This window comes from Cervus canadensis, chromosome 5 (genome assembly GCF_019320065.1).
Source record: "Cervus canadensis isolate Bull #8, Minnesota chromosome 5, ASM1932006v1, whole genome shotgun sequence".
NCBI classification, from domain to species: domain Eukaryota; kingdom Metazoa; phylum Chordata; class Mammalia; order Artiodactyla; family Cervidae; genus Cervus; species Cervus canadensis.
This window is the reverse complement of record NC_057390.1, coordinates 83,315,068-83,340,496: the sequence shown is the minus strand read 5'-3', so window position 1 is coordinate 83,340,496 and position 25,429 is coordinate 83,315,068. Positions and strand designations below refer to the sequence as shown.

Sequence of the window (25,429 nt, the reverse complement as noted above, 5' to 3'; positions counted from 1 at the left end):
CCAAAGGCGGCGCAGCTGGGGAGGCCAGTGAAGGTCTCTGCTTAGCAGGCCTCCAAACACAATTGAAAATGACTTCCTTTTGTGTGAGATACTTACACTGGGGTGGAACAGAGACAGAGACTCAAACTGCTTATCCAGTTTCTTATCCTAGAAAGACAAGAAGAGTGGAGTCATTCCTACAACCTGCTCAGTACAGGCTCGGTCCTCCTAAGCCCCTCCTAACAGTTTGCTAGTGAAGAGCTAGCTTAGAGCTTGAGTCGAAGGAAGAGTGAGCAGGTCCAGCAGGTGAGAATGTGAGTTCTACTCAAGCTTGAGGGGTTCTGCCACAAGTGTTTCCTCTTACACTTGATGGAAGTATGCTTTTTGGTGTTAATTGCAGAAACAGGCAAGGTTTGCTGTTTTTCTGAGAGACTCGCCTCATGCCCTCGGCAGGAACAACCAGGACACCTCCGTGCATGCTCCGCATTCAGAGACGAGGCTGACCCTGAGGGCAGCCCTGGGAGGTGGAGGGGCAGGGCCCACGGCCTCACTTGGCACTGACCTCAAAGTGCCCCACACCCCCCAGCCTCAGTACTCTTCTCAGCGTGTCCTGAGCTGCTGTGGCCCAAACTCTGAGAGGAACTAGGCCTCAAGTCCCAAACCGGCCCTCAAGTCATACTGTGGAAGGCTGGACACACAGTCCCCGCCTCTGCCCTGCTCCCTGTCTGGGGCTGACTAGTGACGGGTGACCACGGGCGAGGCAGGAGGCTGAGCCCAGGCCTGACTGCCCTGACCATCTTCTGTGCTTGGAGACCAGCCACTGCCCGCCCTCCTGTCGGCAGCTCTGCTCAGAAATCAAAGGCCAGGCCTCCGCAGTGGGTGGTACTGTTGCCATGTGTCAAGAGCTTCAACTCTTAACAGAGCTGGGCTTGAGCAGAGGTTACCTCAGGCCCACCAGGCTCATCAACCTGAGGAAGGAACCTCACGAGACAGCGCCATGAGGGAAGGTGGCCAGGGCCAGGAAGATTGGAATTCCCTGCATTGGAACTTCCCAAGTGCTCACAGGAGGGACCCTGCTCAGGGGTTTCAGAGCAAAAGCCTGGAAGCCTGGGTCTGAGTTCCTCGTCTCTGCACAGCAGGCAGATCCTCACTTTCCCACAGAAGCAAGGAGAATTGATTTTTAAGAAAACTTATGAAGTACTGGAGCTTCACAAAGTGCAACCAAGCTTGTTAGCTGTTACTTGTCTTGAACAATCAAACGACTGCTCCATGTCCTCACAGGGAAGGATCCGAACACCCCAAACGGTGCTGCCGGGACCCTGGACGAGATGGGGCAGTGTCTCTGGACGGCTGCTGGTTGCCATCTGCGCTGTGACAATAGCCTGAAAATGCTCGTGCCACAGCTTCACTCAGAAGTGCTACACAAGTCCAGCTACAGAGTCTCTGGTGCTTAGAAAGTATAAAATCCCTCAGAAATTACACACAAGAACAAAACGGCCACACACAAAAAATACCATTTTTAAAAATTTAGTCTTTTAACAAGATATGCTTTCCTAGGGGTAACACCGACAATGTCATTAGAAACAGGTCAGACTAAATTTTATCTTTTCAAAACAGCTCTATGGCTAGAGGTGCTCAAGTTTAACAAAATATTTCAATTACTTGAAAACTGGTGACTTACCACACAATGGACCAGAATGCTGAAAGGAATCCAGAATATCAAGGAGAAAACCAGGACGGAACCGACGATGTTGTCTGCCAGAAACTTCCCTGTGAACAGTTCCAAACAGTGAATGTCCTGAGCAAGGACTCAGGAGTCAAAAAACAGCATTCTTAGAGTATCATCAGGTGTCGGGGGCACAGACTGCCAGCGGGGTACTGCGATGGAGCCGGCACTGAGAGGCCGGACCCATGCCACCCACACGAGACCTGAGCACCTCCCCACACACGGGCGCTCTCTCCAGAACGGCCCAACGCACTTGTGGAGGACACGTCACATCATGGGCGGCCCACCGGTCCCCAGAGGGATGGCCCGGGGGGATCCTGCTAGAGGAGGCTCGTACTAGGAACAATGCTCGCCAAGACAGTGCTGCTGCTGTCTGGGCCCCATGGTTATTTCTGGGACTAAACTCAATTATGCATCCTAGAGGACATAGTGTGCATCCTCACTTGTGGAAAATCTGAGACCCACTTGTAAATAAATGATTCTCACATCAAGCAGGATTCTGGCAATCTACAGCTTGCAGTCTACAATCTGATGCACTGCACATTTATGCTGTCAAGAGTTCATTTCCAGTAAAGCAGTCTGTAATTTCTCTTCCCTTGTCTGAAAATCTGTGCATCCATGCTATACGGGTACAGACCTGTAAGTCCCATTTTTTTTTTTTTTAGCCAACAAAGTCATTTCAGAACGTAAGTGGTGACTGTTTCCCTCCTCTATTGCAGGACTGTTAGTTGCTCAGTCGTGTCTGACTCTGTGACCCCGTGGACTAGAGCCCGCCAGGCTGCCCTGTCCATGGGGGTACTCCAGGCAAGAACACTGGAGCAGGTTGCCATTTCCTTCTCCAGGGGATCTTCCCAACCCAGGGATCAAACCTGGGTCTCCTGCATTGCAGGAGGATTCTTTACCCACTGGGTCACCAGGGAAGCCCATTGCAGGATTCGGGCATATCAGTCTGAAACCACACTTTCTTACGTTGTCAGGGAAGTCAGCTCAGTTCTAAGCAGCCTCCCACCCGGGGAAACCACATACCGAAAGTATTGATGCTCAGCTTGTCAATGAACTCCCAGAAACGCTCGATGACATCCTGCACTCGCTTCTCGCATTTGCCCTGAGAACAGAAAACGTCAGGTGTTACCTCAAGGGCCATGCGTTTAGAAGGAATGTGGCTTCCTTCATGTTGAAACACATAACGTGAAAAGGGGTCCACCTGTGACACATTGAAATGAGGACCTAAAGTCCGTTTTTATAAGTGAATTTAGTCACCAGAAGACAAGACTCCAGAAAACCAGTCTGTTAAAGATGGGTCAAATCAAGTAAAGCTGCACTGATCATACACACACACACACAAACACACACCCAGAAGCCTGCAGAAGCCTCCCAAGCCCCTAGCAACCCTCTTCTGTGAGCGTGCCAGGATAGTCGTGTTTCTATGAGGAGCACAAGGATCTGACGAAGGTGGGTTGGGCTGCCGGCAGGTCGTTCCTACCTACTCTGTACCCATTTCAAGGTCAGAGCCCACAGTTCTGAAGTTTTACAATTAGCAGAGAAAACCAAGTGGGAAGTGAAGTCGTGTCCAACTCTTTGCAACCCCATGGACTGTAGCCTACCAGGCTCCTCTGTCCATGGGATTTTCCAGGCAAGAGTATGTAAGTGGGACTCACAGCATAAAAGCAACCAGCTTTAGCATGAAGCCCCCAGGGCCTGTGCGGTCTCCAGAGACACCCATGGAACCTACCTGACTCTCACACGAGGACAGTGGTCAGACGTGGCACCGTCTGTGTTCTGATTTCCTTCCATTTTCAAAGCTAAGCATTTACAAGACAAAAGCTTCACATGAATAAATACTGTACATAAATAAATACTCACATTCATGTCACAGAAGCCTACTGTACAGGGCTTGCCCTTCCTCAAAAATAAGTTCTTCTGTTCGGCGTCGACATACGGCAGGCAGCGGCCCGAGGGGTCCCTGCAGCACACCTTGCACGAGTTGTCGGTTTCTGAAACGGAGCAGAGCCTCATGTACATGAGCTCCGCTGCTGCCCTGACCCTGCCGGGCCCCCAAGGGCGGGGTCGGGCTGGCAGGCAAGGGCCACCTCCGCCCCTCCTGCTACAGACACGCGCTCACCATTACATGCACAGGACTCCAGCCTCTGCTCACGCTCGCAGAAGGGCACACACTTGCCGTCCTTACACTTGCCGAGATCCAGGCACACAGTGTCATCGGCGGCATTTCCGGGAGGCGGGCACTCGCTGCTGTTACCTGCAGTGCGGGGCACACGGTCACCGTGAGTCACCTGGACCTGCTCCATTGGGAGCTGGGGAGCACTGTGCCAAGCACTACGCTGCCCAGTGTCCACTCAGCCCCACGGCCTTGCCTCCATCAGGATCTACACGTTCCAGGTATCCTCTTCGTAGTGAAACAAAACGTGCGTATAAAAGAATGTGTATATAAAACAGATCCCTACTACTGCCACTAGTAAAAGACACCTGTGAGCCCTGACTTGACCGCACACTCCCCCAGAGAGCCTCCTGCCCACAGCCCACCCCAGCCCACACGACCACGGCCACCCTCCTTCACCTTCTTCCATTCGTCTCACCTCAGAACCTTAACGCACGCTGCTCAGTCCCCTAGAGAGTTCCTGTCTCCCTCTTTCAGGTGTCCTGGCCCTTTACATTTTCTCTCAAGTATCTCCTCCCCCAGACAACCCGAGGCCCCCACCTCCGCTGGAGGCCCCTCTCCCCATCAGGCCCCATTACTACACGCCACTTCTCCTCTTCACAGCACATCTTACAGTGTTCATCTATTTGATCATCTGTGGTTCTTTTCTGTTTCTGACCACCAGACTGGTAAGCTCTATGAGAGCAAAAACCAAGTCTATTAATGAATCAATGTATGTCCAATCTTGTCACACTGTAGGTAAACCAGAGACATTTCTTGAAAGAATCAGTGATTCTTAAAGACAAAGAAAAGCCACCCAAAAATGTTAAATTCAGAAGAATGCATGAAACGAGTGACTCATTCTGGAAAACGAGAAGCACAAGCAGTTAAAAGTCAACGCTAAAAGAGAAGAGAGAAAGGACTGTACACAGACACCACAGGCCTGGCCTTTCAATTGAGGAATGAAAGTGAAAGTTGCTCAGTTGTGTCCGACTCTTTACGACCCCATGGAATTCTCCAGGCCAGAATACTGGAGTGGGTAGCCTTTCCCTTCTCCAGGGGATCTTCCCAACCCAGGGATCAAACCCAGGTCTCCCACATTGCAGGAAGATTCTTTACCAGCTGAGCCACCAGGGAAGCCCCCAAGTGAGGAATGGAACCAATCAAAAGAATTCAGACTTAACTACCGAATAACACAAATGACACAGTAGAATGGCTGTGATCAGAAAGACGGAATTCCCTGGCAGTCCAATGGTCAGGACCGAACTTCTACCGCAGGGGGCATGGGTTTGATCCCTGGTCGGGAAACTAAGATCTTGCATGCTGTGCAGAGCAGCCAAAAAAATAAGACAAATAATAACAAGCATTGGTGAGGATTTGTAGAAATTGGAACCTTCACACATGCTGGTGGGAATGTAAAATGGTGCAGTCACTTTGGAAAACAGCCTGGCAGTTCTTCAAAGGATTAAACAGATGTACCACAGGACCCAGCAATTCTACAACTGGATACACACATACACAGACACGTGAGAAATAGCCTAAGCCTACACAAAAACTTGCACACAAATCTGCATAGTAGCTTTACTCACAGCAACCAAAGAGCAGCAACAATCCAAAATCCATCAACTGATGAATGAATAAGAAAATGTGATATATCCATACAATGGAATACTATTTAGCAATAAAAATAAATGAAGGAATGATTCATGCTACAACATGGATAAATCTTGAAAACATTCTGAAAGCAGCACACACATTGTATGATTCCGTTTATATGAAACATCCAGATTAGGCAAATCCATCAACATAGAAAGTATAGTGGTTGTCTGAAGCTGGGAGGATGAGGAGATTCAAAATGATAGCTAAAGGGTATAGGTTTCTTTCTGAAGCAATGAAAACTGACTGGTAGGTGGATGCACAAACATGAATATACTAGAAACCACTGAACTTACACTTCCAGTGGACAGGTGGTATGAAATGCTTATTATCTCTCAATAAAGTGGTTACAAAAATCAAGCCAAGCAACCAAAGGATATATAAATTAAAAAATATAAGAAGGGATAGATACACCAGACAAATAAGAAGGACACCATGACCACACAGGCAGCAAACCGAATATTAAACAATTTAAAAGAGTATATGCATAACTGATTCACTCTGCTGTGTGCCTGGAACTAACATAACACTGTAAATCAACTGTACTCCAATAAAAGTTTCAAAAATTAAAAAAAAAAAATTAAATCACAAGGGTCAGAAAGGAGCATTACATAGTGATGAAGGAATAGCAAGACCAAGATGTGGAGAACATGTACCTGATAATACAGCTTGGAGATTTTTTGAAAGGAATTAACTGACAGAACTACAGGGAATATTGACAATCAATACAGATAATCTTAAAACTAGCTCCAGATAGATTAAAGTCCTAAAGGTAAAAGATAAAATTATGAAGCTAACAGAACCAACTGTGGAAAATATCTTTGTAATGACCCACAACTCAAAAAAATACACACACACACACACACACACAAACAAAATGACAGATATGATTCAAGAGAAAGATTTCTGTTCCAAAAGGACAACAGATAGGAGGAAGGCATATGCAGTATTTAAACCAGATGGATTATCATAAAAGAACTCCAAATCAATAATAGCAAATATTAAACCCAACTTTTTTTTTAAACCCAATTTTTATAAATGGACCAAATAAATGAACTAATTATGCACAGAAGAAATCTAAATAGCTAACAAATATAGAGATGTTCATGAAAAATGTAAATAAGGAGAAGAAATCACTTTACACTCAGACTGGCAAAAGAGAGCTACATAATACAGTGTGCTGACAAGGACATCAGAACCTGGACACCCCACGGTGGCCCTGACTAACCCATTCTGCTGTTCCAGAGACCACTGGAGCACTGCCCTCCACGACGAAGCAATTCCATGCTTCCCTGTGCACCCAGGAAGCCCTCACGGCTCCCACAGGAGACGTGTGAGGGTGCCCAGTGTAGTCCTATGGGCAGTATTAGGAGAGAAACCCTAGCAGCTATTGCTTGGTGAACAGATAAGCAAACACAGTAAATCACTGGAAACCCAGCAAGGGCCCAAAACAATGAACTAGACATACACAGAAATACAAACCAATAGAAAACACAATCGTAAAAACATGGCACAGAGTTTTCAAAAAAGATCTAATGTAGAGTATCATTTTGGCACATTAAAAACACACATGTATAGAGTTCCCTGGTAGTCCAGTAGCTAAGACTCTGTGCTCAACTGCAGGGGGCCACGATTTTGATCCCTGGTCAGGAAACTAGAGCCCACATGCTGCAACGAAGACCCAGTGCAGCCAAATAAATAAATATTAAAAAATACACATATACATATATATATACACACACACACAGAAAATAACCGGCTTCCCAGGTGGCTCAGTGGTAAAGCCTTTGCCTGCCAATGCAGGAGACGCAGAGACACGGGTTCAGTCCCTGGGTCGGGAAGATCCCCTGGACAGAGGAGCCTGGAGGGCTGTAGTCCATGGGGTCACAAAGAGTTGGACAAACAACTTAGCAACTCAACAACAACAGCAACAAAAAATAACACATTATCTCAAGGACATACACCTATCCAGGCAAATATCAAAGACATTAAAGCTGATGCCTATGAGGGAAAGGAGAATGGAAGTGAATGATCGCAGGTCTTGCAGTGACCAATGCAAAGCGTGCTGCGATCAACTCAACTCTGTCCGTGAGGTAAAAGTTCATCTGAATGAAACATTAACTCTGCTTTCAAACACAGGCATACCCATCTGAACAAATTATTCTAAGAGAACCACCACGAGGACATACCTGTACAATAAGACACGCCTTTGCAAGTAGCGTTAATAGCCTCTTGGCACTTCTTCTGGGCCGTCTCGAACTGACAGTTTTTACAGCAAGGACTGTTCCTGTCGCTGCAGAGGAAGAGCACACAGTCCAAGTCAACGGCCAGCTTCACAGCACAGACTATGGTCATGTCCCAGGGCCCCGAGAGGGCAGGGCAGAGCCTCCTGGCTGGGGCCACCCACTCCTGCAGACTCCCAGGTGCTGGCACCACTGGACAGAGTCCCTCTGCCCTTCCCAATGCAGACACGGGCAGCAGTGGTCCACAGTGACTCATCTTTAAAACACCTTCGTGTCTCTGGTTTTCATTCACTTAATACATTTTTTTTCTTTTTTTAAAAAAGGAACTTCCCTGGTGGTCCTGTGGTTAAGACTCGTGCTCCCCATGCAGGGTGCGTCGGTTCAGTCCTTGGTAAGGGGACTAAAATCCCTCATGCCACATGACCCAGACAAAAATTAAAGCAAAAAAAAAAAAAAAACCGCCACAAAGAACAACCCCACAAGGCAATCAGTAGTCAAGAAACTAGGCAGCCTAGTCAGTATTTACAGTGTTAATATGCACTGTATACAGTTAAATCTGGCACTCACCATAAACTAAAGTTACCCCCTCTACTTCTAAGCCAGGCACAGGACATTAAAAATGGAAATATAAGACGTTCTAACTTGTAACCTGTAACAAGTTAGAGGTTTGTAACTAAACCTTCCTCCACGTTTAGTTTCTGTGATTCAATGGTATTCTTCAATGCTCTTCTACAGCACAGATACACAGGAATGAGTTTATGTCCTAGGATTGTTGTTATGAAAGAATGTGCCATGAACCTCCTTGCTAAGTCATCTTTGTACATCTCTGCTTCCTTAGGATTCTCTGTACTATGGCATCGCTACAGCAGAGAGGATGCAAGACTGAGGATTTGTCATGGAATGTCAAATTGCTTTCCAGAAAACATTTTTCTTGCTGTACAGGGGTAGACACACACTTCACAGGCCCTCTAATGATTCTAAAGGCCCTGTATTTTCAGCCCATCATTGTGGGGACCCCTCGTTAGGCACCCAAACACCCACCATGCCACACCCCTCACCTGCACTGCACACCTGGCCTCAGCGTGCAGTCGCTGTTGCAGCAAGTGTCGTTGTTGAGGTACATGATGCCGGGGTCGCACTCCTCACCCTCGTCCACCCTGGAGTTCCCGCACACTTTGTTGCTGCGTTCTTGGAAACACTCCTGGGACTTGCTTTCAATGGTCTTATAGATGGACTGTTTACTGCAGTTTGAAAACATCTTAAGAGAAAAAAGGCCACAAAGGACCCAAGATAACATAAAAATTCAGGTAGTGTTTGTGCTTATTCTCCAGGGACAAACTTTAACACAATAGCCACAACCAAAACCAGCTTGAAGGCTTATCAGGGTTCACGGTCGCCTTTAAATGCCACGTGCACGGCATCCTCCTCTGCAGGAGGCTAGAAACATTATGTGAATTGGTAAAGAGCCTAAAATTCTTCACAGGAAAGTAAGCTACACAAATGCTGAGACCAAACACCCGCACCAGTCGGGCATGAGCAGAGTCACCAGACTAAGCCTCAGGCTCAGAGTTGCCCCACTGCGGGGACACTGAGAACCAGGCAGACCCCTGTCTTCCTAGATACAATAATCCAGGCCTGAAGAACACGTCTGCTCCGATTCCCTGAATTTACATTAGTCATCCATGTTTAAAGTGTTTTAAAAGTTGAGTTTATTAAGAGGTGTGATACTACATATATATATGTGTGTGCGTATATATACAGTCTATTAAAAGATTAAATTTCAAATTATTACCTAAACGTCTTCATTGCTTCCCAAGATCTTAAGTTTGAGTTGCTACAGTTGACCCCTAGCTTGTCTACTTGATATGCAAAACCACAGAAATGACCTACATTTGGGCATTTTTCCTGATGCTCTAAAATAGAGTCCAGTTCCCAAACAATTTGAAAATATCAAGAAAAGCGGAAAAAGATTTGGGTAAAACTCAGCCCGAATACTTTTAGAGGTAGGGCCTCCACAGTCTGCAAATGACTACAATGGCTTCATCTGCCACCCAGACAAGCGCCATGAGACCCCTGAGGAGCAGAGAGGACAAGACCCTCATGAGACAGTATAAAACATACACTCATCTCTGGCCACAGCTCCGGGCACAGAGCTCCTGAAACCTCCATAATTTCCTAGGTAATAGGAGTGTCTTTGGTTGTAATGAGCAGACTCTGAGTGGGCTCCTGAGTGGGCACTGGTCACCAGAAAGACCAAGTCATGATTAGAAGCTTGGAATTTTCAGCCCCACTTTCCATTCTCTTACAAAAAGTAAAAAGAACCAGACAGATGTCTATGAAGACTTTCAGTTCAGACTCTACGAGTGAGCCACAGCCACTCTCAGGAAGTCTCTGAAGCTATTTCCCATGTCCCAAGTCAACGAGTGTCGAGTATTCCAAACACCTTCAACAGAATATGATCTCTCTACTTACTTGACAAAGTAAACAGTATTTACTGCATACCAGGTACCCTGAATGAGCACTAAAGACAGAGCTGTAAAGCAGAAAGGAAAGGGCCTGACCCACAGGACACTTACATCTGGCAAATTATACATACTTTGTTGCAAAAGTTTATTAAAACATGCAAATTGTGAAGCAATGTAGAGTTAAATGGGCAGATTTAGATGGACCATGTTTCACGGTACTTGGTAACGTGCAGTTCCACCCCTAGCTGTTGTCGGGCAGTCCCTCAGCCACTCAGTCACGTGACCCTGTGGATTGCAGCATGAATGGAAGGCTTTTCTGGGCTCTCATGATCATTCAGCATCATCTCTTCTTACCTAATCACATTAAAAAAATAAGGTGCCAGAAGACACGTACCTTATTGTTCTCGTGGTCACCGCTCACAGCTATGGGGTACATGACGTACTTCCCTCCCTGGTCCTCATTTGGGGCACATTCCGCCAGACCGTCTGGGTCGTGCTCTGCTCCAAAGTTGTGCCCCAATTCGTGAGTTGTAACAAGGTCAGCTTCCTGAAGGATCATGCAGAGAAAACGTTACTTCCTAACACCTAACCATCACCTGCTGTGGCGAGTTGGGCTCTGCTCTTAAATAGGACCTGATCAGTCAGATTCAGATCAACAACAGGGCAACAGATGGACTAGGACTTCTTCTATCAGTTATAGAAATTAAATGGAATATTTAAGATTGTATTGAATACTGTTAAGTAGTACTATATCAATGAATTTAAATCAATGTAAGAAAATATAAATTAAAAGATAGATTGGAACACTGAATGAGGAACCAAACACTGGCCATTCCAAAACTGCCTGGCACTGATAAACCAAAGAGCTAATAACCAATCACCCAAGTCCCCTGCCCCCCGCCCCTCATCTCAGTCACACTTCTAAGTGTGGTGGGAAGGTTAAAACTAGACAACTAAAGAACAGCACAACAATATTGCTTATCCCAGTGACTGAATTCTTGTCCAATGACAATCTTAATGACCCAGAGGATTTTGTTCAGAATCCAGTTAAAGGATTGTACTGAACCTATCAGATCACCAGAGGATTTCTATCTGAATAGAAAGGTAAATTTAGTCAGTAAAGCTAAAACTTTTCCCATATTTAACTGCATAAAATAACAATTTACTGATTTCTTTTTTTTTCTCCTGAAATGAGGGGGGTGGGAATCACTCCATGGACATGAAAAAAATCTGTACATATTTTACAAGACACTGTATATTTTTTAAAAACAAACAGTCCCAATTCTGAAACCAATATGTTGAAGGTTTTCAAGTGTTAATATTAAAATGGTAGTAAAGAAAATTTTGCATTTTTAGCAAAAAAGTATTCAAATCCCAAAGGTGCAATATGGGGAAGTAATTCCAAACTATGCTTTGGAAAAATTCATTAGTGGATCCTCTAACCCACTTTAAAAAAAAAAAAACAGACTAACACTTTAAAAAACATATAAATAATTTATTTTTCTTGTTCCATGTGTCTTAAACAATAGAAAAACTCTGGCAGACATGTCATGAAATCAAACCACTGATGACACTATAATGACAAAAAGGCAAAGGAGAGCACCATAAAAAACAATTTTGGAAATTAAAGTTTCCAAAAACTACTTATCATATTTTTCTTCTGAATCCCATTTCACTTTTTTTTTCTTAATTCACCAAAGTCCATAATTTATATTAGGGTTTGCTCTTTGTGCTGTACTTTCTATGGGTTTTGGCAAACACATAATGTCTTTTTCTTTTTTAAACAAATTTTTTTTGATGTGGACTATTTTTAAAGTCTTTATTGAATTTTTTTACAATATTACTTGTTTTATGTTTTGGTTTTTTGGCCATGGGGCACGTGGGATCTTAGCTTCCTGACAAGGGATCGAACCTGCACCGCCTGCTTTGGAAGGCAGAATCTTAACCACTGGACTGTCAGAGAAGTCCACACATAATGTCTTATATCCATCATTAAAGTATACAGAATAGTTTCAACACCCAAAAGAAAATCCTCTGTAACTCTGCCTACTCATCCCTCCCTCCCTCCACTCTTGGCAACCACTCATCACTGTATTGCTCCCATGGGTTTGCCTTTTACAGAATGCCATATAGATGTAATCAAACAGATTGGCTTCTTCTACTTAATAATATACATTTATGGTTCCTCCATGTGTTTATAACTTGATAGCTCTTTTTTAAAGTGCTTAATAGTATTTCATTATCTGGATGTACCAGTTTGTTTATCCATTCACCTACAGAAAGACATGTTGGTTGCTTCCAAGTCTTGGCAGTCACTAATAAAGCTGTTATAAACATCTACGTGCAGGTTTCTGTGAGGACTCCTTTGACTAAATACTGAGGGTGCTGGGTCCAATGTAACACCAGAGTATGTTTACTTTTCTGAGACACTGCCACAGTCTTCCTAAGCGATTGTATTGATACCATTTTGCACTCCCATCAGCTATGTATGAGAATTCATGTTGTTCCACATCCTCACTAGCATTTGGTATTATCAGTACTTTGGATGTTAGCCATTTCTATTTGTTTTATAATGGGCTCTCCTTGTTGTTTTGATTTGCAATTGCCTAATAACATACAGTGTTGAGCATCTTTTCACTATGTTTATTTGCCACCTGTATATCTTCTTTGGTGAGGTGTTTATTAAGATCTTTAGCCTATTTTAAAATTGGGTTGTTCATTTTTTTATTTTTGAGTTTTCAGTATATTTGTTATATGTTCTGGATAGCAGTACTTTATCGGGAGCTGCAGATGAAGGGCTCCAGAAAGGATGTCTTTAGGAAAAACAATAATCCCAAACTGGTCTCAAAAGAAGTTTGACAGCTGACAATATTTTCTTCTTTATACTTTTCATATTTGTCACTAAAAACATACATCTGTTCAGGCACAGACAAAAAACAGTATGCATTACTTTTTAAAAAGATATCTACATAAATATGTAACTGCTGAGGTCCCACTACAATAAACTCAAAATCTACTCTTTTAAAAATTAAAGAACATACCTTTGTAAGGATGGTTTTACCATAATTTTTTGTGCTGGTCAAACCACTATTCAAATATATATTTTTCTTCCCAATTGGACTGTAATAAGCTACAGGCAAAAAGAAACAAATGGCTTGTTCAATAATTATAATTATTATGACACAATTATATTATAATCCAATCACCTTGCTATTCCCAAATATTTCATACAACAAATGAAAAACTTACCCTTTGGACAAACACCTCCATGACTGTTCGCTCTGGGAGAACCAACATAAGCTAAGCCAAGAGTTCCCATATCAAAATCTTGGTACGTGAAAAGATGTGCTAAGCAGACTTTAGATGCTTCTTCAGCAATATCAAAACTAAATTGCTTTTAAAAAAACAAAGTGCTCTTAATTAGATTAACAGTTACATCAGACTAAAAGATGTTTCAACTAAATATTCCAGAATACTACCATACTGTACAACTGCATTGTTTTACATTTTTTTAAACCAAAGTATAGTCGATAGACATAGATTACAGATGTACAATACAGTAATTTACATTTTAAAGGTTATACTCCATTTACAGTTGTTATAAAATAATGGCTATAGTCCCGTGTTGTACAGTATATCCTTGTAGCTTATTTTATACATAATGGTTTGCACCTCTTCATCCCCTACCCCTATATTGCCCTTTCCCTCTCCTCACTGCTAACCACTAATTTGTTCTCTATATCTGTATTTCTTTGTCACCACATCCACTAGTTTTCTGTATTTCTGGATTGCATATATAACTGGTATCACACAGTAGCCTTCTCTAAATTATTTACTTATCGTAAGACCCTCCAAGTCCATCCCTGTTGTTGCAGATGGCAAAATTTCATTCTTTTTCTTGGCTAAGTAGTATTACACAGATACAGCACTCTATGGATCTCAAACTGGTAACAGCCTCAATTCCGCTCAAGCTTTGAAAACCTGACTTCACTTCAGTCTTGTGAGACTCTAACCAGAGAATCCAGATGAGCCACACTGTGCATGGACTAAGCCTAGAAACCATCAGATAAACAAAGTGCTGTTTTAAGCTGCTAAATTTGCGGTAATTTGTTACAGCAGCCATGGGAAACTAACAAATTAACAACACAGTAGAAGATAAACGTTATCAATTCACAGAAGGCCATTTTACAACAAAGCAAAGGTATAGACAGAGTGCGTGTTAGTTACTCAGTCGTGTCCGACTCTTTGCAACCCCATGGACTGTAGCCCGCCAGGTTCCTCTGTCCATGAAATTCTCCAGGCAAGAATACTGGAGTGGGTTGACATTTCCTTCTGCAGGGAAGTCTTCCCAACCCAGGGATCAAACCTGTGTCTCCTGCATTGCAGGCGGATGCTTTACCATCTGAGCTACTAGGGAAGCCCATAGACAGAGACCCGGGGACAAAAACGATAAATCGTATCATGTCAAGACAAGAATCCATATGGCATATGGTATTTATGTTATCCTTAGTTACCAAAATAAAAACACACAAATTTAAAATTTCCTAGAGTACTTTCAGATCTCCACATTACACCTCTACCACCTAATATATTTTCATACCATTTGGTAATTACTGACCTCAGACATCTACTAATAAGCTTCAAAGAAACCTGAACTAACAAAATCATGTATAAGAAATTTATTCAGAATAAGGTGTGCTGGGAGCCATTATGGGAGATCCCACCCATGACGAGGTCATGAAGAAAAAACCTGACACGCAAGGCCGTTCAGGATACAAGGGACCCTGCAGGTTGGCCTCGGCCTCTACCCCACCCTGTATCCTCCTCCCTTTTCTGCTGTTGTTCTTGTTTGCCCTGCTGCAGATTCTTGTGTTGCCTGCCGAGAGTTCTCCTGCTCCTCTTTCACTGAATAAAGACCAACTTAAAACCCTAATTAATAAATCTCCCAGATGCTGGTATCCTATGAAGGGGCCAGGGATGAAGGAAATGCTTCAATTCAAACTCTTTTGCTGGCATTCTGGCTTGTTTGATAAATGTGTGCTCTCATTGCAAAAAATGCTCATGATTGTTCTAAACATCCTAAGCACAGTACGCTAACAAAAGAAACTATTAAGCATAGGTCCCTCCTCGGGATGAGAAAAGCCCCACAAATATAATAGCCACAAATGAGCCTAATAGAAAATAGTTTAGATAGAGATTAGCTGGTGACTTCTTGCAGGTAATTAACTTTTAGACTAAGAGCCTGTTTTGTGCCGTATCTGCTGTTTTTGCAATCCTTTGCATTTCTGTTCTGTAAAAATGTAATCCTATCTAGTTCCCATGGAGATGACACCTAATAGAAAGAAAACAGATTAACCACAAAAAAGACAGGGTTGGCTACTGAAGTTGCTTAAAGTCACACCAGGTGCAAGCCATAAACTGTCAACAGGCCTGAAAGCCAAAAGATATTATACATAAAGATTAACCATAAAAAAGGCCCTAATAAAAAAAAAAAAAAAAAGGCCCTAATAGGCACAGAGCCCTTTGAGGGGTGAGGAAGCCCTATTAGAGAACACAAAAAATATTGTTTTAAAAGTAGTTATTGGATCAACATTTGATTGATGTTAATGTGCTCAGGTTGTGCAGTGGAAACTATTGTTAACGTAGTTGGAGATCTAGAAAAATAAGAGTTTAGCCCTAGTGTAAAAACAATAAGATAATTGTTAATTTTAACCAAGAGTGCTAAAACAGAGGCTGCCTCACCGGTGCTGCAGAGTCTTTGTGTGTTAAACTTTTTAGATAAATTTAGCTGAGAACTTCTGCAAAAAGACTGACTTTTGTGTTAACAGGATTGTATTTCTATTATGTTGCAACCTGCTGTATCATGAGACTGCCACTTTTCTGTTTTCTGCTAAGCTCAAGGCCAGAAGATAATGTACAAAAAATCTATGGGAAAAGACTCTCATAAACAAAAATATACAGAGAACACCTGGTTTCGTGAAGGACAAGCTGATGTAATGTTAAACTAAGTCTGTATGCTTATCGCCCCCTTAGAAATGTACCAACTTAGGGTATAAAGGCTACAGTGAAAAATAAAACATTGCCAGACTCTGCTGCACATCCCGATCTGGTCTCTCTCTTTGTTTCTCTCTCTCCCCCTTTCTCTCTCACTCGCCAACGCCGTTCATCCTGAGGGTACCCCTGGATCCTGCTGGGGCAAGGACCCCGGCAAAGGTGGGTATCCATTTATTTCCTAAAGCTCCATTACTTCATTGGATTCGCAGAGATTTTACCATTAAGAAGCATTGTTTTCTAGCAATTTTCACTTTCAGTTCTGTCCACCTTGCTGTCTGCCCAGCAACAGGGGAAGAGGTCATCCTGGATCAGCTAGGGGGTGCTGACCCTGGTGCTCACCACCTCTAAGACACCCCCTCATTAATACAAACATGACCCACATTTTTAGAAACCACAGAATGGTGTTAAACAGTATCACACTCAGGGTTCCATGACCTACTTCTAGTAACATCTTCACATCCCAAGCATCTTTTTCTTCATTTGGGTAACTTTTTGCCATATTGAAGTGCCTTTCACCAGGTTTCACCACTTGTGGAGACTTGAGAATGCGAATCTATACTTAAAGAGATAAAATACTTAGAACACTTCAGAAAAGTTCACAAGACTAAAATAATACTGCATTGTTTCAACTAAGTCAAAAAAGACCATTGACCATTCTTTAAAAAAAAAAGTTTTAGAGTCAAAATTCCATAAAATTCTTCAATTCTAATATCCAATGATTAAAAACAAACTGAGAACCAAAATGGTATGAAAAATGTCAAAGAATGATTTATAAATTTATAAGTGTACTCATTTTTATTTCTTATTTAGTTGGAAAAAATAAAAATCTAGGTTCCATGAGCCTAAAATCATTTATTCCAGTGATTCAGAGACGAGAATAAGATGTACAGCTCTGCACACCACAGACATGTGAGTAAAAAAAAAAAAAATCCTAATACATATAGCACAAATTCATATTAATCCTACTTTAAAAAAAAAAAAAAAGGATGCTGGTTTCTCTCCAAAGGCTAATGCAAAGACGAAGAAAGTCATGCTCAGCTCACTGTTTCTCTCATCTCTTTCAGATCTGCCTGCCTACAGAGGGGATACTGCAGTCTGCTCCCCAACCATGTGGTAAACTCACTGGGGTGGGCTTTGAAGCTCTGGTGCTGGGTGATCAAGATCCATTCTGGGATGAACTATGTGGGAGCCCACTCTGAGTGCACATTTAAGCCACATTCTTCAACCCACCTACCATCATTAAAGAAGCTGGTATTTTAATCTCCTACCACATCTAGTTTTTCTCAAACTGGTTCCAAATTCCTAAAGCAAAAAGCAGCTTTATTCATTGGTCTGCTAGAATTCAAATATACTGCAGCTATTTTAAACAAGTGAGACACCTTTATTGTACCATAATGGGGTAATCATCAACATATTCATGAAATGAAAAAGCAAGGTGCAAAAGAGTACAACATATCACACACAGACAAACACATGCTATTCATGCATAAAATATCTCTGGGGAGATATGGATGAAACTAGCAACATGGACGTCTCTGGGGAAAGGAACTGGTTTGACGACGGGTAGCTGAGGAGACTTACTTTTCACTGGCTTTTGTACCATGTGTATATATCACCTATTCAAATAGAAACTTTAAAAAGGAAATGCAAAAGAGTAAAAGAAAACGGAAAAGGGAAAAATAACTCTTAGTTTTATACAGGTACTATAAAAGTGGAACATTTATTAGAAGTATGATACATGATTTCAAAAGCTTTCTTCTTTTTATTCTCTAAATTCTACACTACAGAACCTGTAATATGGCTACTTTAGTACAAACAACCTGAAAAAAAAGAGATAATTTCCTTAATTTATATGTCAAAATGTCTGTCCAAAGTAATAGCCAATTTCAGAATACCTGTTACTAACAAGTCTTATCAATTTGGAACAATTTTCACTATGTGATATAATTGGGATGACATTAATACATCAATGCTGGACATCATTAACAGACAGGAACTCAGAAGATTCTTAGGAAAAGAGATCTAATGGTTCTATATGTATAAATGCCTTGAAAATGTACACACAGCATTTTTGAGTGAATTTTCTAAGGTTTCAACAATGTGTTAGAATTCTAACTAAAGACATTAATTAAGCATAAGCAAAAGTAAAGCAACACAGAAGATAAAAAGGCCATGAATTCAGAAAAAAAGAAAGATCTTAGTAGCATAAGGTTTCCTGCCTAAAACAAGCCTAAGAACAGAATATTTCATAATCTATAAATAGTATCAAAACACTTAAGTTTATCAGATAAATCACTGTCATATCAGAATATTAATTCATGATTAAAGTAGAAGATAAGTTTTTGGGCTGTTAATACAAGTGACAAATATTTATACCACACAACTTAGTTGAACATTATAACACCCATCCATTGATAAATACCTGTTCTATCTGTATTCCATAACCTTTAAAACCTGCATTGTCCCATGAAGTGTTTCGATAGATGTCATCAACTCTGTCAATTAGCTCTATCTGTGTGTATAAAAAGAGAGTAAGAGAAAGACATTATGTATATTTCACCATTCTTTGCAGTCTAATATAAGTTCTTCAGGGATTAAAAAAAAAAATCCATTTAAATACCACTGTAAAAGTTTCACCAAATAAAAAAACTGACATTAGGATGTTATTCTTAACGTTGACAGTTCTATCAAAGAAATTATTCCTAGCCTCAAACTTAAAATGTTACCAGAATAAAGCAGTTGTACAATTAACCCCCAATTTCAGGTAATCAACTGCATAGAGAATGGAAATATCAAGTAATGGGTTTTTTAAAAACTGCCACTCAACTATGGAAATCAAAGTTAATAGTCAATTTACCTAAAATAGCCCAAAGACGTACTCTGTTCACTCATGCCACATACTTAAAAAAAAAAAAACAAAAAAACACCTTCAGAAAGTAGTAAGGAGCAGTGACACATACCACCACCATTATCTCAGACCCTTCCTAGGCAAAGTTCAGCACCCAAGCACGAGGTAGAAACAGGAATGAGGTCTCACCATGTCTCCTCTCTCCTGTCCTCTCACGGGGGTGGGGGGAGAGGTAGAGTACAGAGATTACTGAGGGAGGAGGGACAGTATTACAGCCAAGTATGATTCAAACTACAGTAGGAACAAGATACTCATTACCTATCTTTTCCTTAAGAGAAGACTTCACTGTTCAAACTGGGTAAATGAGGTTTGTTCTGGCAACTGCGAAGTATGTTACAGGTCTAAGAAATTGTTCTTTGCTTACGGTAACTCTAAGACCAAGAAATGCAATTTCTGGGAATTCCACATGGTCCAGTGGTTAGGAACCTGCCTGACAATGCAAGGGACACGGGTTCAGTCCCTGGTCTTGGAAGATCCCACATGCCGCACAGTAACTAAGCCTGTGTGCCACAATTATTGAAGCCCACATGCTCTAGAGCCTGCAAGTCGCAACTAGATAAAGTCCACACTCAGCAACAAAGACCTAGAGCAGCCAAAAAAAAAAAAAAGAAATGCAATTTCTAAGACAAGACCTTACCTTATATTCATATTCCTGGTGTAATGAACAAAGAAGTAAACTAACAGCCCCTAATACAAAACCCACACTAAGAAAAGAAGCCTCTCAAGAAAGACTACCTGGGCTTCCCTGGTAGCTTGGTGGTAAAGAATCTGCCTGCCAATGCAGGAGACACAGGTTCAATCTCTGATCCAGGAAGATCTCACATGCCGTGGAGCAACTAAGCCCTACACCTGAGCACCCAACTGTTGAATCTATGCTCCCCAACAAAAGAAGCCACAGCAATGTGAAGCCCGAGCATCCAACAGGAGAGTAACCCCTGCTCACTGCAACTAGAGAAAAGCCAGCACAGCCAATAAACAAATTAATTTTTAAAAAGAGTTTCTTACTTAGGAACAAGAACTATAATGACTTCACACACTACTCCTACTACCCTCATAATAAAATTACTTGACATGGAGGGCAAGGGAAAGAAGGGCACAAAAAACGCACAGTCTGGGACCAGCAAGGCGAGGAGAAAGGCAGCGTTGCTGCGCTGGGCTCTGCAGCACTACAGAATGAATAGCCACATTCTCTGTTACTCCCTCAATGTCATTTCACTCACTGCCAAGTGATCACGAGGAATGAGGTCAGACTGACAAAAAATGTCAATGAAATATGATTCCCTTGACTTTTAAAATTACAATAGTAAATGCTTAAAAATCCAGCATCAATGGTTCTGTAATCTTGCCTTCAAATCTTCGCCCTACAGTTATGACACTGAAGTTCCATTTATTTCACCCAGTTACGGTCTAACAATTAGACATTTTACATGATACAAACCAAGTGACCAATTCCTCTGATATATACATATAAGCAAAAATAATACACATAAGTTCATACAAATACTTTTTTCCCCCACTCTGGAGTATATCCATATGTCCCAGCAACAGGACCACTGTCATTACAACAGTGATGTTTTCACAGAGTTCAGTTCTATAAAGAGAGAAGGTCTATATTATGAACTTTCCCTAAACATAACACACATAAAACTTCTGATGTGCAGAAAATCCTAGTTGAAAGGTAAAATAGGTTTTCAAAAATTTGAAAATAGCATCTAACAACTAATAATAACCAAACTACATTATTGTTTAAATAATGTAAGAACCTTAGGTGACAGACCTCAAATATTCTAGGAAATCACAAAGCATCTGAAACAGATCTCATTTCATTACATTTCAAATTACAGCAGTCTTCTCTTAAATGGCACTTGCCCACCTACAGGAACGTTTCTGCCGATTATATCCTCCAATGTCAAATACTCACCAAGTAGTTGGTAGTTGTACTCTCTTCCCCTCTGCCCATGTATTTGTAAAAGCGATGATCTGCTACCACCAATAATTTACACGTGTTCTTCAAGGGATTAGGGTCGGCTCGTCTCTTCACCCGATGAACAAGCTCTAATATGAATTTGGATGCACTATTAAATCAAAATTCACCAAAACAAGGAGTTTTTTTATAGCAAAGTTTTAAATCTAGCATATTTTTGAAACAAATATTATTTGAGCTCAGTATCCTTAACAATATCTTGAACAAGAAAAATTTGGAGAAAGAAAAGTGAAAAGTAAGAATGAGATTTTCAAATTGTAGAATTCAAGGGACTTCCCTGGCATTCCAGTGGTTAAGACTCTGCACTGCCAATGCAAGGGACACGGGATCGATCCCTGCCTTGTGATCCCGAATGCCTTGTGGCGCCGCCAAAAAAAAGTAATAATAAAAAAGTTTAAAAAAATTGTAGAATTCAAAAACAAGGAAAAGTGTAAAAGTACTTCACAGAATAAAATAACCACCCATCTATTGCTCAACTATGGAGGAGTCATTTTCTTCTCGAAGAAGTCTACAAATTAACTAAAGTAAAAGTAAAAATATCCAGATAATCCAACATTAAAAAATTAGTGAGGGGATTTCCCTGGCAGTGCAGCGGTTAACACTCTGAGCTTCCAATGTAGGAGGTGCAAGTTTGATCACCAGGCAGAGAATTAGGATCCCTCATGCCACTTGGCATGGCCAGAAAAAATTTAAAAATAAAACTTGATCTTTAAATAAAACAACAATAAATGGGTAGACAATCTTTAAAGCACTCTAAATTCATCTATCCCAGGGCTGCTAATCTTCTTCTTTTAAACAAAATATACCTCTCTTGCTACCAACTGATTTCTTATAAACGTATCTGAAGATTGTTTATTCACCGTACTATTCTGTCATTTCTAAATACCTGATAATGAAAATGTTTTTCCTCAGATTATTCAGTTTGCCCTTTCCCAATCTTTTTTCTAGTGGTTTCAATTATTACAGGCAAAAAAAATGTAACTTAAGAAATTTTTGAACAATCCTGTTTCCTGTCTATAGCCATACCACCCTGAACATACCTGATCTCTCCTGAACAACTATTTTCAAGCCAAAATTAATACTACAGTTACTTGATAATCATGTTTTTTTTTTTAAAAATCAACTAACAACCATCCCTATTGAAGACAGATGTTATGCTTGCTTTTTATTTGAAATGTATGTTTTTCGTCTTACCATCAGGCGGCTCGCTGTCTACCAGCCCTTTTGGAAGCAACTCTTCATTATCCGCCTTTATATAACCACACACTTTTGGAGACTGCAAACGTGAAACATTCTTGATATCTTCAGATTTATAAACTAACATTCTTTTGTCTTTAGTATCATTAATTAGTCTCCAAAGTGGCTAAAATGGAAAACAAATATAACTGAGATGGAAAATATAAAAATGCCTAAGTATTAAACTCTTATAACATCCTTTGCCTATTGTTAGATATCAGTAACATTCATTTCCAGGTTAAGTAAACTGACTAGTCAAGACCAAATTCTACTCTGTAAGGACACTGGTCTCATCTGAATTAGATAGTTCATACAAAAAAAGATGTTGTGTCTGTGTATCTGTGCATCTATATATCTCCATATCCATCATGGAAATGAAAATCAAAACCTGAAGGACACCATATCCCCTAGGACAGCTGTAATCAAAACGACATATAACAAGTATTGGCAAGCAGGTGGAGAAACCCTCATCTACTGCTGGTGAGAATGGAATATGAAATATAAAATGCAGTAAATGAAAATGCTGAGGAAGTAAACTGTGGTCACCATGGAAAACAGTGAAGCAGCTTCATAAAAAGTTAAAAAAGGAGTTATCATATGAGCCAACAATTCCATTCCTAGTATATTACATACCCAAGAGCAATGAAAATATATGCTCACATAAAAACTTGTTCAAAAATGTTCATAGCAGGATTGGTCATAATAGCCGAACAGTAGACACAACGCACATGTCCAACTGATGAACCAATAAACAAAATGTGGTATATCCAAATAATGGAATATTATTTGGCAATAAAAAGAAACGGTGTACTTGACACATGCTATAACATGAATGAACGCTGAAAACATTCTAAATGAAAGTAGCCAGACACCAAAAGATCACATGTTGTGTGATTCCATTTATATGAGTTGACCAAGCAAATCTAAAGAAACAAAAAGACAAATATAAACAGACAGAGAATAGATAAGTGATTTCCTAGAGCTGGCAGAGTTGGGGGTTGGAAGCAGATAGTGGACTTCTAAGTAAGTAATAAACCACTTGACCAATTTAAAAATGACTAATCTCATGCTAAATCCTTCAACAAACCTGATGAGTTTAATTTTAAGTGACCATTTCACAGGAAAATGTTAATTATGATCATTTTTGTACTTGGTGAAACAGAGAGGAATGAATGAAAACAGAATTCCTAACTGTCCCAAAGGGAATTATTTGGAAAAGTGAGGAATCTGAGAAAATTTAACTTGGATCTTAGGGCTTCCCTGGTGGCTCAGTGATGAAAAATCCTCCTGCAATTCAGGAGACCACCTGTGATGCAGGAGATATGGGTTCAAGCCCTGGGTCAGAAGATCCCCTGGAGAAGGAAATGGCAACCCACTCCAGTATTCCTGCCTGAGAAATCTCATGGAAAGAGGATCCTGGCAGGCTACAGTCCATGGGGTCACAAGAGTCAGACACAACTAAGTGACTAACCACCATCACCAACTTGGATCCTAAATGCACACATTTTTGGACTAAGAAAAGACGATCTTAAGGAAATAAGCAAACACGTGCACTGTGGCAGAAACAAGGCCGCGCCCTCCCCCCACTGTTCAGCTTGCTGAGCACAGGAGGTTAGCTTTTCCAGCCTCTTCTGTAGGCAGATCAGAGACAAGAATTCTGGAACGTGGGCGGAAGTGACATAGGCCACTTCTAAGCCTGGCCTATAAAATTCCCCTGCGGGATTCTCCAGCTGTTTCCCTTCTGTGGCAACCTCAGAGAACATGTGTCCATGTTCCAGAGTATTCTCTTTTTTCAGAGACGCAGAAAACACTTCAACCCACAAATCGGGAGCAAATGGTTTGTTTTCTGAACTGGTATCTGACATGCAGTGATGTGTCTCATATAAACGTGGCTCCTCTGGACTTGGTTTCGACTACTAGGGTTTCTTTTTTTTTTTCGACTGCAAGGGTTTCAATGAAAGAGTGGTCAGAGCCTATAGCTTCATCTTTTAACTTCTCAAACTATGAACTGTCACCTTTTATTGACCACATACTTCCAGAGCATCTAGGAAGGAGATTTCCTTTCCATCTATGAGAAGCTTTACCTTTTGGGGATTATTAAGAGAAAGAATAAAGACAAGAGGAGGGGAAGAAAGTTTCCTATTCTATTATCCATCCCACATATGACTTTCTCTCGATTGTTGTACTTAAAAATACAGAGTGTGTCCTATGACAGTATCTTAGATATGTTTTTTAAAAGTCTTTCATCTATTTTTCTGGTCTTAAAAAAATAAAATTTAAATACAAGGAGAAAATAAGTATAATTAAACACCTTTTTCTTCCTAAAACAACTCTGAAATGGCTTTCTAAAAATAAGAGACATATGCTCCTTGAAAAAAAACTGACATGCAGACTTACCTCTATATTATATTCTGCCCCATCTGTGTTGATTCTTATTGTAATATCATCATCTCCTATGTGTGCTAGAACCCTAGAGTCAGGCTCACCTTAAAAAAAAAACAGCCATTATTAAAAACATTTAAAGCAAAAAAACTATGCACTATTGTCGATAAAAATCAACCACACCCTTCTACAGCGTGGAATGCGTCCAGGCACTGTGGAGATCTAAGGAACACAGGCCATAAAGTGGGTGGGTATTCTCACTCCCGCAAGAGGAATCTCAACTGTCATCTGAAATCGGCCTCTTTCCCTCAGGTCATCTAGAGTGTGTTACGGAACAAAAGAAAGTACAAATTTTCTTCTGGAAAAATTTTACCTATTTTGGGGTAAGAAAGAGGAGGCAGAAAGCATGATCTAGAATATACAGGTCTGAAACTATACTTTTTGAGTATTTTAGGGCCATTTTTTTTTCTTATTGCAGAAAAATGTCCAGAAGTAACCTGCAATTGCTTGTTTAATATATTTTATTAAATAAATACATGATAGGAGGTAAAATAATTGATCTATGATCCCATCTCCCTTGTTTACAATCTCATAAGGGAAGTCTACAGTCCTTCCCTGGAGACAAAAGGAGGTTAAATTCC

At 41.0% G+C, this 25,429-nt stretch overlaps 1 protein-coding gene across 3 annotated transcripts in view; it reads right to left on the bottom strand.

The window, feature by feature from the left end:
- Positions 1–25,429, bottom strand: part of ADAM17 (ADAM metallopeptidase domain 17) — a 41,901-nt gene that overhangs the window by 2,175 nt on the left and 14,297 nt on the right. The window contains exons 4-18 of one of the 3 annotated variants that reach the window (XM_043469382.1): positions 24,804–24,892; positions 22,365–22,533; positions 21,108–21,241; positions 18,701–18,790; positions 16,718–16,831; positions 13,474–13,618; positions 13,266–13,354; positions 10,619–10,771; positions 8,818–9,017; positions 7,706–7,809; positions 3,828–3,962; positions 3,569–3,699; positions 2,732–2,810; positions 1,661–1,749; positions 97–147 (exon numbers count right to left, since the gene is read on the bottom strand). In XM_043469382.1, coding sequence (XP_043325317.1) covers positions 97–147; positions 1,661–1,749; positions 2,732–2,810; positions 3,569–3,699; positions 3,828–3,962; positions 7,706–7,809; positions 8,818–9,017; positions 10,619–10,771; positions 13,266–13,354; positions 13,474–13,618; positions 16,718–16,831; positions 18,701–18,790; positions 21,108–21,241; positions 22,365–22,533; positions 24,804–24,892 — 1,772 coding nt within the window. Of the gene's footprint in view, positions 1–96; positions 148–1,660; positions 1,750–2,731; positions 2,811–3,568; positions 3,700–3,827; positions 3,963–7,705; positions 7,810–8,817; positions 9,018–10,618; positions 10,772–13,265; positions 13,355–13,473; positions 13,619–16,717; positions 16,837–18,700; positions 18,791–21,107; positions 21,262–22,364; positions 22,534–24,803; positions 24,893–25,429 lie in introns of those variants that run through there. The other 2 variants (XM_043469383.1, XM_043469384.1) reach the window with 2 other exon arrangements.